General features: G+C 36.3%; 1 protein-coding gene across 3 annotated transcripts in view; it reads right to left on the bottom strand.

Annotated features, from left to right (window-relative positions):
• Positions 1-960: 960 nt before the first annotated feature.
• The window catches only part of TRIM28 (tripartite motif containing 28), a 31,426-nt gene continuing 17,651 nt past the window's right edge, over positions 961-14,735 (bottom strand). The window contains exons 6-19 of one of the 3 annotated variants that reach the window (XM_039357803.1): positions 14,057-14,171; positions 11,870-12,016; positions 11,568-11,682; positions 11,228-11,355; positions 10,946-11,083; positions 10,653-10,683; positions 10,399-10,435; positions 8,888-9,107; positions 8,200-8,510; positions 6,802-6,922; positions 4,205-4,279; positions 3,595-3,729; positions 2,332-2,500; positions 961-1,553 (exon numbers count right to left, since the gene is read on the bottom strand). In XM_039357803.1, the coding sequence (XP_039213737.1) occupies positions 1,540-1,553; positions 2,332-2,500; positions 3,595-3,729; positions 4,205-4,279; positions 6,802-6,922; positions 8,200-8,510; positions 8,888-9,107; positions 10,399-10,435; positions 10,653-10,683; positions 10,946-11,083; positions 11,228-11,355; positions 11,568-11,682; positions 11,870-12,016; positions 14,057-14,171 (1,756 nt within the window). In that variant the 3' untranslated portion in view covers positions 961-1,539. Of the gene's footprint in view, positions 2,501-3,594; positions 3,730-4,204; positions 4,280-6,801; positions 6,923-8,199; positions 8,511-8,887; positions 9,108-10,398; positions 10,436-10,652; positions 10,684-10,945; positions 11,084-11,227; positions 11,356-11,567; positions 11,683-11,869; positions 12,017-14,056; positions 14,172-14,735 lie in introns of all 3 variants that reach the window. The other 2 variants (XM_039357802.1, XM_039357804.1) reach the window with 2 other exon arrangements.

Genomic DNA, 14,735 nt, shown 5'->3' with positions numbered 1-14,735 from the left:
TTTCCAACACTTCCATGTGCTTTAAATTATAAACCTTCAGAGTTAACTTTTTTTCTTTTAACTTCCTGGCAGTGCCTCTGCCACCAAGTCTTATGATCCACAAATTTGCCCACATGAAATGTTTGTATCCTAAATCCAGCGTTACCCTTAGCCTCTCATCTTCCCTTATATGTTATGCACAATCCTTCTTAGTTTATCTGTATAATATTACATGTATGATTCCATCAATCCTGCTTATATCTGCGTATTATGGGGTAAGTTGTATTTTTAAAGGCATCAGGTTGGGAAAGATCATCCACATTCAGTTATGACTCTGCAGTTACATTAACTACAAGAACATTTGTTGGGAGTTTTGACAAAGGCATCTTTCATTCACTGAACTTCCTCTTATTCTGAAGTCAAGATGGAAAAACAGCTATTCTTTTTTGTGCTGCTTTTACACAATTGCAGTTCTGACATTATTGTTGCAGATTTTTTTCACCAGTATGAATTGAGCTTGGGAAGTCTTGAGCCAGGAATTTCAAGATAATGGATCTTGTCTTTATTTTATGGTTTAAAAAGAAATCTTGTTGGTTTGCTGTATAGTAAAGTTAGTATGTTGCTTTAATTTTTTAAAGAAACCGGATGAACTTAACCAAAAGAAAAAAAAAGTTAAGTCTAGCTTATGTCTTTGTGTCTTTAATCCAAATATGCACAGAAAAGATCCTTAGTTTAATTTTGTAATTAAAGAGGAAAAGATGAGAATTCAGAAACTCTCAAGTACACATCTCAGACAGGGCTAAATTGGGAGAATAATTATGTTAAACACAAAAATACAAAGAGTGATCTAATCAAAATGTGATTTAAGCATAGCATTATATGAAGACAGATTTGATTATACTTACAAGTCAAATTATTATCTCTTGGATAATAGCAGCACCCTTACATTGTTATGAAATGTTTCCAAACTGACAAGACACAGAAGTTGCAAACATCGTTTATTTTTTGAACATGAAAGAAGCCAAGTCTATACATAAGCAAAAAAAAGCACATCTCCATAAAACTTGGGATAATAAAGAATAAAACTACTGGGCCAGAAGTTTCTGAAGAAACATAAAACCAGAAAGGACAGCTACACAGAAAGAACATGTGGGCTTAAAAATCTACAACTACCCTGACCTACAGAAACAGATGCGACTCCTCTTCTCTTGAGCAAACAGAACCAAAACCAAAAGTCCCATTTGGATACAGGAGCATTTTCAGAGAAAGCAATCACCACTTGAGAAGAAAGCTGTCATGGAGGCCGACTGTTGCTTTTGTCAGCTGTTCATCTAGGCTGGTATCAGGATTAGGAAGAAGTTCACAAGTTATGCCAAAACATGATGCTCTTTATCTTCTTATGAAACAGATGAAACAGATGTTAAAACTGATCTTGATTCTCAAAACAATTTATGTCTAAAAAACTCACCAAGAGTAGTCCAGTATATTTGAAGGGACAGTGATTCCTTACTGGGGGATTCAATAACAGCTTCTTCCTCAGTGGTTTTAAAAAATGAATCTCTATATTGTTCCCACTAGGAGTAAAAAAGGAGTCAAATTGGAGAGCATAATTAGCTCAATTTTATTAACTGTTATTACCATATCAAAACAAAAAAATCAGTTAAGTACAAGGGCATAAAATCTGTCAAATAAAAAACAGAGAAGACGTTCAAATCTGTATAACCATTATCTAAGTAATCATTTTAGGGAGAAGCAACTTAAAATGGAGATATTCAACACCAGTTTTTTTCCTTGATGAAAATTTGGGAAAGAAGTGTTTATAATAAAGGGAACCTCTATACTGTTCCCATTAGAACTTGTATAAAAAAAATCCAACTGGAGAACATGATATATATAAGGTTTCTAGATTAACTCAGATTAATTATCCTTTCAATACAAAAAAGAAAACCATCAAGTATCTCTGCGAGAACAAGAGATAAAATTTATCAAGAAAAAAACTGTTCAGACCATTTATAACATTATCTAAGCCAGTATTTCTCAACCTCAGATGTGTAGACTTCAACATCCATAGTTCCCCAGTACCATGCTAGCTGGGAAGTTGCCACGGTTGAAAAACACTGATCTAAGCAGTCAAAATCTACAATAACTCTCCAATAAAAGCAGAGAGGTGCAGAAGAAGCGGACAAAGGGGGACCAGAAGAGTGGAGGGGGTTGAATGAGAGTAGGTTAAAGTTGGCAGCTCCCTCATTTTGTCTCCATGGAATGTGGTCCATTGAAACAAGAAGTAAAACTTTTAGATTGCCATTCCCTCATCCCCACTGCTACTATCAGCCTTAGAAGACATAGCCTCACCCGGATCAGTGACCGGGGAAACATGGGAAGAAAGAGTGTTTTCTTTTTGTGGCTCATCAATGTTGATTGGTTCACGCAGCGCTGAAAATTTCCGGTCACCAAAGGAAGCACTCAGTTTGGCTTCAAAGAAGCGTTGCAGAACAATGATGGACTGAACATCCTCCTTATCCTACAGAAAAAAAGGGGGGGGAAAGGGGGAGACAGTAAAACATTTGAATCCTGCCCAACTGATACCACCAGCCAAGATCAGTGCAAGAAGAATGTGCCACATGTTCCCAGATCTCATATATCCTCAAGTATGTGACATGTATTACATCAAAATCAGCAGTTGTAACTACTGCCAGAAATTGATGCATCCCTTTGCAAACAGACGCAGTGATGTATTTGATATTTTTCAAATTACATTCAACTGAATATTCTAAGAGGCCAACAGAGAAAAAGATAATGTCAAGGCTGCAACTTCCTTTAGGTTGCCACAGTTGAGGGAGGGGGGAAATGTGCTTTTAAGGTTAGACAAAACAATTTTACTGTCGAAACCAAGGTCATTGCTGCTTGGATTTTGGCCATTTTCCTTAGAAAGCCAGCCAAGTAGTTTATTGGGGAATGTGATTAATGACATATTACTGGGGTGGGAAGTTCAACTTTGTAACCTTTGGGAGGGAACTTCAATCTTGGTTTCATTTTTGATCTGGGATACTTTGTAGCCCCCAAAATATGTTCTTTAAGGAAACCTCTTGCCTTGGAGTTCTGTTTTTACTAGTCTCATCTATCGGAACTATGACAGATAAATTATAAAATAATTTACATTACAAAATGTAATAGGGATTTAATTACAAAAATGTAAGTAGGGATTTTAAATAATGATTGGATCTTTCCTTCTCTAAAGCAGAAGAGGGGGAGGGTATGCAACTCAGGAAAGTACTTTACTTGCCAAGGAATGTCACATGTGAATGTGTGCCTAATTAATGGGTGAGTGGCCTCTAAAAGTTTCTAAGAGCCTTATCTAGCTTCCAGACAAGTTTATAATGTAACAGGCTATTCTTCAGACATTCTCAACACATCTTAAATTAGATTTGGAAAACAACTGGCAATCATAGAAACTTTTCAGCACAGGAATCATGCAATCCCATTATGATACACTAAGAGATTGCCTAGCTGTTCTATCTTGCACCATGTGAAGTGTCCACATGTCAAGGAAGGCTGGCTTACAGCTTGCCAGTTTATCTCATTAATTTCATGATTGTCCTTATGAGAAAGCCTCACCTCAGTCAACTTGTTAAACTGCCTAAACATCTTCCAAACATCATCTGCAAAATCATCAGGAGATGTGTAGGGTGGTGACAACTTCCGCTGTAGCTTTGCTCTAATCAAAGTCAAGTCAATTGTGTTCTGCCCCTCCTGGAAAATAAAGTAGAAAAGAAAACTTTATGGTTTTATCCTCAATATTTTATCAAAAGGTGTGCCAATCATATGCATTTTAGAAGTCCACAGCTAACTTTTTTCAATAACTTGTAATGGTAATTTGTGAATATGGTTGTAAGCAGCTCTATCAAAAACAAAAGCATTTTATTTATAAAAATATTCTTAAATTATTATTTTTAATATATGTGTTTATAAAATACCCCATAATGCTTGTATTACTGTAAACTTCAACATTTATACAAATATACCAGTATGTTAATTAATAAGAACAGACCAAAATGACAGAATTAAGGAGTCAAAGCGTGAAGCACAGAATTAGATTTCTTCTTTGACGCTAATACTTGCCACGCATGTTAATTTTTTTTCAACTACATAAGTTGTGTTACAATCAAAGATATTTAAATTTACTCCTCTGGTTCATAAAATACATAGCTCGATGGGAAAAACTCACTGGAGTGTTGGAAAGCCGGTGAAGAGGTCTGCATGGTTCAGAACAAAGTAGCTCAAGGAGAACTCGTTCACATCTCTATAGAAAACAAGGTGCAAAGCTAGATTAATATCTGGTCTTACTAACGAATGGAGATCATTTGCTGTATTACACATCACTTCCTTATAATCAGACATAATTGCCAGTAGATTTAAATAAACCAAGAGGATTTTTAAAAAATAAAAACAAGCCTCCACTCTAAGTTATTCTGAAAGATCTAACTTGCTTGATTTTTGCAGTCTTTCTACCTCAGAGACACTACAAGGAGACTACAGATTTATCAGAAATTTCTCATTTTCTTCCCTAAACTTCATGGCTTTTATGTTTTAGATATAGGTTACAATTAACATTTTAGTTAACAAATAAAATTATAAACAATATATTGTCCAGTAATTAATCACAGTATTTTACAAACTTTCCTTCTGTATAATGTAGAAATCCTACACTAACATTTGCTGCCTTTATTTAGAATAATTTATAAGGAGGAGCTGGTAGTGGCATCTGTAAGTCATTCTTAACTTCTGACAATTTTCTGGACTGCCCCTGTAGTTCTTTTGGCAAAATTTTCAGAAAGTGTTTGTACTCCCTGCTTTTCAGGATTGAGAATGACTAGACCAACTGGCTAGACTAGAATTCATGACCTCCCAGTTTCTACCCTATTTAACTTTCTTTCTTGTCAATGTTGCACTGTCCCATTTGGTAATGGGATTCAAAGCAAAAATTTGGCCTGGTCTTTCTAGTACAGACCAGGCCTTTGGCTATCCTCATCCAGTCTGCATGTGGTCAATTAGGAATTAGAAATCAAATGTAAATAAGTGCTGGGGGAAGGAGAGGCCATAGATGTCATGGTTCCGAAAGTAGAAGCTCTTCAAAGAACTTTGAGACATTATTTTCCTTAAAGAATCTTTCTAATTACTACATAGCTTCAGCACTTACATAGTGAAACCAAAAACTGAATTCTCCTTGCCCAATCATCCGTAACAAAGCATAACTCACTCCTTCATTTAACAGTCATCAATCACATTCTCCAATTAGTTTGAAGTGTGAACTTTCCCTCCCGTATCTCCTCTGGTTACAATGAACCTTGAAAATACTGTACTGAAATATTGTTATGGCTAACTATTCCCTGAATACATACTTTCCCCCCCTCCCTTCCAACATTGTCTAACTTTAACTCCAGAAGTGATACACAGGTTAAATAAAACATGTCTGCTTCTTCATATATTGTCAAGCAAGAACATCTGATGTTCGCAGCCTTGACAATAGGAAAGCAAGGAGAGAAAGCACTTTTCCGCTGGAGCAGCTTGAAAGCCAGAAGAGAAGTTACAAGGCCTGGCTGATCTGAGACGAGATTGCCTCTTTCCTCATCATGTCAGTGGCTAAAATCACCAAGAAGGAGCTCAACTCTAACCATGACTGGGCTGAGGAGATCTCCAACACAAGGAGCAACAGGAAGCAATTGAACATTTTAATGAAGTACAGAATGAAACAGATGAAGGAAATAAGAGTTATTCTTTTATAAAATATAACAATAAAGTTCTAATGTAACAATGTATGAGACTATGTTTAGCACAAATGTATTAATGTAATGTAAATATAACAATGCAATGACAATATATGGGAAGGAATGTTTACTGTCCATGTGAAGGGACCACAAAAAGTAATTAGCAAAGATAATTATGATCAACTTGAGTGGAAATTACAAATAAACAAAGATAAGATCACAGAGTGGAAATTACAAATAAACAAAGATAAGACCACAGCGGATGGAAGGAAATTGCCAGGATGATTTTTAATGTAAAGCAACTTCAAAGAATATAGAGAAGGGAAGTTGGGAGGGTTACTTAGGCATAACTGCATTGTAGAAGTATAAAAAGTATAGCTTGGAAACTGCTTATTGCGCTCTAGGAACTCAATCCATTGGAAAGAGTTCAGGAAGCCCGTTTGCAAACGCCTTTCTTTCCTATTATTATTTTTGTTATATTTTTCTCCAATAAAACTTTGTTTTTGTTAACCAGACTTGTCTTCATATTGTGAGTATCAACATTTGGGATTTTTACATATCACACAGACAAACTGAATTCTATGCCACATTTTTATAGCCTTATTGTAACATGTATTCTTACCAGTAACAACTAATCAAAATAATATAATTTACTGCTTTTAATAAAGTAATAAAAGTAATATTGAGCAGTATTAAGTTCAACCTATTGGTTCAGCTCTCCACAACAGTCCCAAGATCTCATATCGTAATTAATTGGGAAAATTGCCCACTCCTGTTCTAAAACTAAAATATACTCTATTATGGGCAAATTGCACTAAGCCTTGCCTCATTCTTTGGAATGTGTGTGGGTAAAGAGACTAGCTAGAAGCTTACCACGTCCTATTCTAAATCTTCAGCTGATCCATCCATCATACTCCAATAGGCTCTGGATACTAACAAGATCAGGATTTCAATATTTGATGTCTTTTATTGTCTCAAACCAATTCTGAAGAGTGCATTTAACATCAGAGCATACTATTTTCCCTGCAATCAGTGTCATCTCATCTCTCAGACCAACCTTTTGATCAACATTTGACAACATTTTTGGTTCTCCGTCTTTGAAGATTGCAGCCAAGTCAGTCCCATCTTCTCCAATGGCTATTACTGGATCAGCACATAGTAGACATTTCCAATCCTGGCTGCAAAATGAAAAATATGTATGAGTACATGTTAACTATACAGATCACTTACAGCTACAAGGCAGGCAATGGGGCATCTATACGCAGAAAGGTATAGCAACTGTACCCAATAACTATTCGTTAAAGATTGCTTCAAAGTGATGTTATCATCTTTATTCTTCCAAGAATGCTTTTAGGCCCTTCTACGTAAATCCAGATACAACTAGAAAATACTTCTATTGAAAACAGTTGTAGAAAGAGTCTTAGGCTTTAGGGCTGCCTGCCTTACGTTCAGGTTCTTGAACAGGTAAAATGTTATTTTGCCTGGCAAATTTGACTTTCTATGAAATAAATGAGCTCAACCATTTGTACCGACATCAATTATTTTCTAAAATTAACAATTAAATCAGCGCTATACCTGTCATCACTGTTTTGTCATATTTCTTCCCAAAAAATTACACTGATCGCCTATTCTATTCAGACCACTAGTCTGAATATAGCACAATGTTCAAAGTCATAGTTGTGGAACTTTATTATTCAGGAAGGTATTTATTTGCTATTAGTGGATGAGTACTTATGCTTTTTATTAATGTTACCCAAAGATTTTCTTTGAATATTGAAAGATTCTACTATACTACTCAATCACAACTTTGCGGTATGACCTTAAGATCTAAAAATATCTATTGTCTAAAAAAATCTAAAGTATTTTACATCTCTATTACTGCATGCACCATAAATATCATGCAAATTAAGGATTTCTCAAAAATGAGATAATACATTCAATCAATAACTATGGTTCTAACTTCAGGGAGCTTGTCTTTATGGGAGATTTCAATTCTTATTTCATCTTTAATTGTTAACATATGTAAGAGGAGCACTTTTCCAAGAATCCCGTTTCTTGTCATATACCTTTGCAAGAATAGTACAAGATGAAGACCTTAAAGCAGTGACTAACTTATTTCAACTGAGTCTCCAAACTTCATAGCAAGCCCTGGCTGTACGTTCCCATCACCAAGTGCCTGAGATCATATTAGAACAATTCTTACATTGTCTGAAAAGGGTGCTTGTTTCATTTCCAAATCTTATCTGGCTTAGAAAAAAATGAAACAGACAGCTATTGTTGTACCATATGAATTCCTATCAGGCAAAGGAACTTTGGAGGGTTAGCCAAAAGGAGAGAAAAGATAATAGTTATAATGACATAGACATTGCAGCTCATCTTCTGGGTTTCCGGTTTTGCTGCAACTACATTTTCTACCTTCTATGACAAGAAAAACTGCACGCATAAAAGCCTATACCCAGGGACTTCCTGAAGGGCAGGCAGATGACAATCCAGGTGGTAGCACTTTTTGCAGGTATCACACATGACCACAGCACCAGCTTTCATGCAGATCCTACAGCAAGCATTTTCCTCCCCATTAGCTGTGCCATCATGGCTGTGAACGGACTGTATTTCCATTGCAGAGCTGGTGCTGCCACTGGGGGAGATCAGTCGGGGGGCTGCAGAACCTTCTGGAAGGAGGGCATCCTGGTGCAAGACAACTGGCTTCGTGTCTTTAGTATCTGCAGCAGAAGCAGGATGCTCGATAGCTGCCTCCATCTGCTCCTCCTGGAGGATAAGAAGAGAGTGACAATACGTAAGAAAAATAGCAAAATAGAAAAAAAAGCAGAGCAAAGGGGGGAAAAGCAGCAAAAGGAAACTCATTAGGGCAGATAATTTAAATTTGATCAGCTGTAGCTCAAAGAAGATAATTCCTTTCCCCCTATTTCATTTTAATTCAAGCTACCTGATATTAGACTAGGCCTCTTTTGGCCTATTCCTGCTTCCATACTGCAAGAGCTGGTGCTGGCACTTCATAATATATGAAACGGAGTACAGCTGGATTAGCTTTAAGACTTCTATCAAGCAACCAAACATCAGCCTGCTGTTTCTGCCAACTTATCCAGAAGTAGACTATTCTAAAAAACAAAACACTCAATGCTGACCTTCACTGCAGCACCTGCAGTTGGTAGCCCTGCTTGTTGGGTAGCAGCTTGCTGACCTCCTTGTTCAATCACAATGAGATTGTAATCTTCACGGGAATTGCCCGGAAAGACTTTGAAGACAGGTGGTTGGTTATCTGATGTCAAGTCCACATCCAGCCTCTCCAGACTAACCCGGGGCACTTTCCGCACAAGACCAGTTTCTCCATCCTGGACACGGGCTCTAAGAACATGCAGGGATCATATTAGGTTACAAGCCAGAACTAATTCTAGCACAATAAAATCCTAATTCACTGGGCTAAATTAAACTTCATACCAAAATGTTATCATTTTTTTTTTACAAGAACTAAGACTTATTTCACAGTAGCTAATCCAAAGTGTATCTCCAAGTTGGGATCCTTTTGCTTAAGACAATTATCTTATAGGCCTTTCTCCATGGAGAACCTTGCTTCTGATTGTAGATCCTGATTGTACAGTTGCATGGAGTTCAGCAGTACATTTTTTAGTACTGTTACCTTTTGGAGAAGGAGGGTATCTTGTTGATTCAACTTTAGAATACTCAGATCTTATACATTACTCTTTCCTGTAGTTTGTGCCAAGCAAGGGAAAAAAGTTTATACAATTTAGCTCCATGGCAATGCAATTTAGTATTCTCAATGGCTGTTCCCCATCTACTTTCAGAAAAAAAAAACAAATGTATTATTTATAAATTAATCTTATCTCTTTTCTGTACAAAGTATTCTAAGTAGCTTATAAATCTAAAAGGAATGTTGTCATCAGAAAAAAAATTATGAAGATTTGCCATCACTCATGATCACAGACATAAAGTGGGGGGAAGGGTTTTCGCTATTCTCCATATGTGGAGTTCATATTGATGAGACCAAATCCTTTCAATTCATCCATAGTAAACTTCTACAATTAAAGTATTCTCTGTTGATCAGGGGTTCCCAATCAGGGGTGTTCGTACTCCCTAGGGGTGCGAGATGATATTCCAGGGGGTGTGAAAACTTCCATTTAGAAGTTTCAAAATTATAGTGTATATGCATAATTCATTTTGAACTTTTGTAAGGGGTGTGAGAATATATCAGAAACATTCTAGGGGCGCGGGGTATAGAAAAGGTTGGGAACCACTGCTGTAGATAGTTCAAATGCTTCTTCAGTTGCATTTCCTGTATTCTAGTATATACAGATACAGGATATGTAATAAGACATGTTTCTCTGGGGTAAAATGAAATAATTTCAACAGTTCAAATAACCAATTTCAAGCTCCAATCTACTCTAAGATTTCGTTCTCAATAAAAAGCCCTGAATGCCAATACTGCTATCCATAATCAAACAAACTTTTGTCTGTAGGCCAAGACCTTGTTTTCTGTCATATAACGGAAGGCATGCTTAGGAGTAAAAAAATGAAATGGATGTTTGAAAGTCCCAGTACTCAAGACATCTGGAACTATTGCAGGATGGACTCTAGCACTCTAAAAAGATATAGCAAAACAGAAACAAACATGATTTACCTTTTCATTCCAGACACTTCACCAGAATACGATCCTTCTGTTGTTTAAAAAAAAAAAAAACAAGTGTCAAGAAGCTTATGAGTCATCCACATTCTATCCTCCCAATAAAAAATCACTGAGATTTTTTGCCCAGTACTAACATTTTATTTCTATCAAGCCACAAGCAAAGTGAAATGACAACCCAAGAACAAGTTTTCCCTGGCTTTGCTCTAGACTTTTGTTGAACACACCACTTTCCCCTTCATATTCCTTACCTACACCAAAACCATCACCCATGTCCATTGGCTGAAAGAAATGTAAGAAAAAAAAATCATATTAAATGCAATACACGGATAAGTCCAAAACTGTTTCCTCACCATCTTTTAGCAATGTATATTTAGTTGTTCTTGGCCTTGTATAAAACAGGCCCCCCGACTGCAGGCTTTCAACTTAATATTTTCTCTCCTAGGAAGAATCAGCACCAGCCTAGCTTCCATCTCCTTTCATGAGTGCATTATCAAGCATGCTCGTGCATTAAGGAATCTTCCTTGTCCTATGTTCTGCTCACCTGTCCAGCAGAAGAGGCACTGGCATCATTGATATAGCAGTCGGGGATGGCCTGCCGCTGGCTGTTGGAAGGCAGCACAGGCTGAAGCAAAGCTCCCTTATTCATTATGCTTGTCTGCAGAGACATCTGTTGGACACCCTACATAGAAAAGTGCACCACGAAGCCTGTAACTGCCCTGTTAGCATCTCCCAGATTGTAAAGACGGGTTGACCAGCTGAAACTGCTGGTTCAGATGCACCAGGCTATCACTGGAGAGAAAACTGCACAAACAGAAACCAGTACCTGAGAAGGCGGGACAGAACCTTGTCTGACTGCCACTCCCGATGCAGCAGAAGCAGCATTAGTCCGTTGTTGGGGTGTTTGGGCATTAGCAGTGACCGGCAAACCACTCCGTTCTGAGACTATCTGACCTGAGAAAAAGAATAAAAATCTAAATCTGGCTGGTATTTCCAGTCCGATATCAACTTTCAATTAATGCTTTGGAAAACTCAGGATTTTCCACACTCTCTAACTTTGCCAATCCTTACCATTTCTATCCTGATGCACTCCCTTGAAGTACAGCTCAAATCAAAGACTCCAACATCTTCCTGAACAGGAAGCATTTCATTTCACCATCACTTACCAAATGTCTCTGCACTCTTGATCCAGGCATTTAAGTCCCACTGGAATTTCATTTCTCCATGAGGTTCCACGGGATCCACAATCATCTTCAGAGCCCTGTGCAGCTGAAAATAAATCTAAAGCAAGAAAAAAAATGGGAGAGGATAAGATAGAGGGACAAATACCAATTATATGTGAAACAACAATAATATCTTATGTTCTGCACTGCCATTAGATACATGAAAATAGAAAAACTGAGGCAGACCAGGTCAGTTAACACTTAAACTTCATTTTTTCCCCATTTATTAATCAAGGGATATTTACCAATTTCTTTGAAAGCAGCAATGCAGTGTTATTGTCACTCTCCAAGGCCCAATTAGCAAAGCGCAGGATATGTTCTTGGTGACGTTGCAGCTTAGTCATAGCCCAATGCTGCCTCTCCAGTTTCTCTTGTTGACCCTCAGTGACTTTCTGCAAAACAGCCAAAAGTAGATGAAGAAACAAAAGTGGGAAATACATTCACATAATCAATGCAGATGAGGCAGCCTTTCCTAGAAATTTTACAGTGATAACATGCAAGCTCCTATGACTCTGTGCTATCCTGTCCCTTATAGATCCAAATATATATTTTTTTCTAACTGAAAGCAGATCCTGATAATAGGAAGACAGCATAAGTACCTAGCGTAGATCATTGGTTAGCAAAAGGTTAAGCCACAGTAGAATATGGTGTAAGCTATTCAAGAGATGTTGCTCAAACTAAAAAAGAAATATCATTTCTGGAGACTGTGGTACTAGGGATGGTTTATACCTCATTTTGCCACCAATCAAAAGCTACAAGGACTTAATTAAGAGGTGAAAGACTAATAAAATTTGATTAATTCCTGAATATTTCAAGAAATAAAGAGAATGCTTAATACATCTTGTATTAAGGTTACAGATTTTAATCTTCCATTTGTTTTGCATGTCACAATTATCTAATGTGGATTCAGGGCTTCTGCAAATCCAAGAGTTTGAGGAAGCTTGAGGAAGGGGAATATCCAATTCTTTATCTTTCAAAAAGCTTCTTGCATAGGGAGCGATTATGTAATACATAGAAAAGAGGCTTTTCCCCACAAAATGGGAAGTGAAATCTAGCTGTGGGATTTTGCATTCACTGGAGGACAGATCACTAGTCATTTGTTTGATTAAAGAAAATGAAAGACAAACAAAAGGAAAAACAGTGAAACAATGCACTGTAAAGGTAATTGTTAAAAATCTGGAATATTTTAAAAGAATGATAAAACCAAATCATTTCATCATACATCACAAGTCAAATACTGTTTTACTTCAGTAGGGACGATTTAATCACTTGTGCCAGTATGAAATGTTCAGATGCAGGAAACAAATTAAAAACACAACAAATGCAGGAAACAGATTAAAGACACAACAAGAACAAAGAAGGGGTCTACAATGGTTAATGTATTTTCAAATAATGGGGGGGGGAGAAACAACATTTAAAAAAGAAGGTATCTTGAGAAAGACAAAATAATTTAAAACACATATAGAAAGTCAAGTTTGTTAGATTGTATCTATACATTGGAACTGAAACACTACACTGAGACAGCAATCAAAAATTGTGACAAACTCAATACGAAATTTCAAAGAAGTACAGTGGATTAATGGAGTTATGGGGGTTCCATAAATTCCATCCAAGTTCTAATTTAAGAAAAAAATGAATAAAATGTTTTATAGATATTATATAATTGCATTGTTAATTCTCAAGATGGACAAATTATATAACAATAAATAATGGAAATATCATAAAAAGGAACAATTTATCCTAAGTGAACATTAGGTCAATTTTTTAAAAAAAATACTGGAAATAAATCAAAACATTCAGGGAATTTAAAAATAAAATCTGAATTGAAATCACATGTATTTTTTTAAGAAAAAAATATAATGTATATATGTATAAATGCAAAGTATCACAACAGCAACAAGAAGCAATTATTTCAATTTGGGAAAGAAAAAGCCTGTCAAGAATCAAAGATCAAAATTGGGAGAATATGCAACCATAAAGAAATTATATATATTCACAACAGAAGTCAACCCAAACTCAAGAAGAAATGTGCCTTACAACAGATTATACAGCAAGGCAAACAAAGGTATTTGGAATGTAGCTTTTCAAAAAAGATACTAAAAGCAATTGAAAAAAATGACTTAAATTTATATAAAAGCTATTAAAGTTTAACATATAAATATCTAAGTAAGAGTGCTTGATAAAAAAATGAAGCAATTGAACTTTTTACATTTTAATTATACTGCTACCTTACTTCTTGCATTTCTATTTTTGATCTTCTATTTTTTTGTACAATCCTTATGTAGTAATAAAACTAATCAAATACTTAAAAAAGAGAAAATGAAGATGCTGACAAAAAAATGTATAGGATGGTATTGTATCCTACAACTATAGAAGTTTGTAGCTCAACATTACATACACAGCACTAGCCAATATTCTCTTTCCTGTCTTACCTGTGCATCACTAACCAGCACCTTAGCACGTTTATTGAGCTCCTTCATAATTTGCAGGATAGACATCTTCACGTCTACCTGCACACGTTTCTGCACATCTGCCACCTGCCGGATCCTATTGAGGCAATAACATAATTTTCTTACTCTACAATTATTTATAATGCAAAAAATGAAAAATACGTTGTTTCCAACCCAAAATAAAGATATTATTGTTTCAAGTAGGCTACTATTTGGAAGATGTTATTCCAGGTTTCAGCTGAAATAAAAACCAGAGCTTCTCAGGGGATAATTTATGCACTTTTCTGTTCTACATAACCTACATGTGTGGCAATCTTCCCAGCACTTTTCTTTTCCTACCTTCCTTAATTTGCCAACACTATAGGTTACAATCACAATTGGGACCACAATTTCCATTGCTAATCAAGGCAGCTGTTAATTTATGACCTTTTTGCCATGGTTAAGCAAATCATAGAAGTTGTTAAGTGAATCACATGGTCATTAAGTGAATCCAGCTTACCCCATTGACTTTTGCTTGTTGGAAGTCAACTGGGAAGATTGACCCCCACTGCAATCATTGTAAATAAATGCCAATTGCCAAGTGCCCAAATTTTTAATGAGTTTGGAAATGCTGCAATGGTTTTTGAGTGTGGGGCCTGTTCATAATTCACTTTTTTCCATT

This window comes from Crotalus tigris, unplaced genomic scaffold (genome assembly GCF_016545835.1).
Source record: "Crotalus tigris isolate CLP2741 ecotype Arizona unplaced genomic scaffold, ASM1654583v1 scf7180000018954.1357295, whole genome shotgun sequence".
Taxonomy (NCBI): Eukaryota; Metazoa; Chordata; class Lepidosauria; order Squamata; family Viperidae; genus Crotalus; species Crotalus tigris.
The sequence above is the reverse complement of the archived record's forward strand: the minus strand, read 5'-3'. Positions and strand labels throughout refer to the sequence as shown.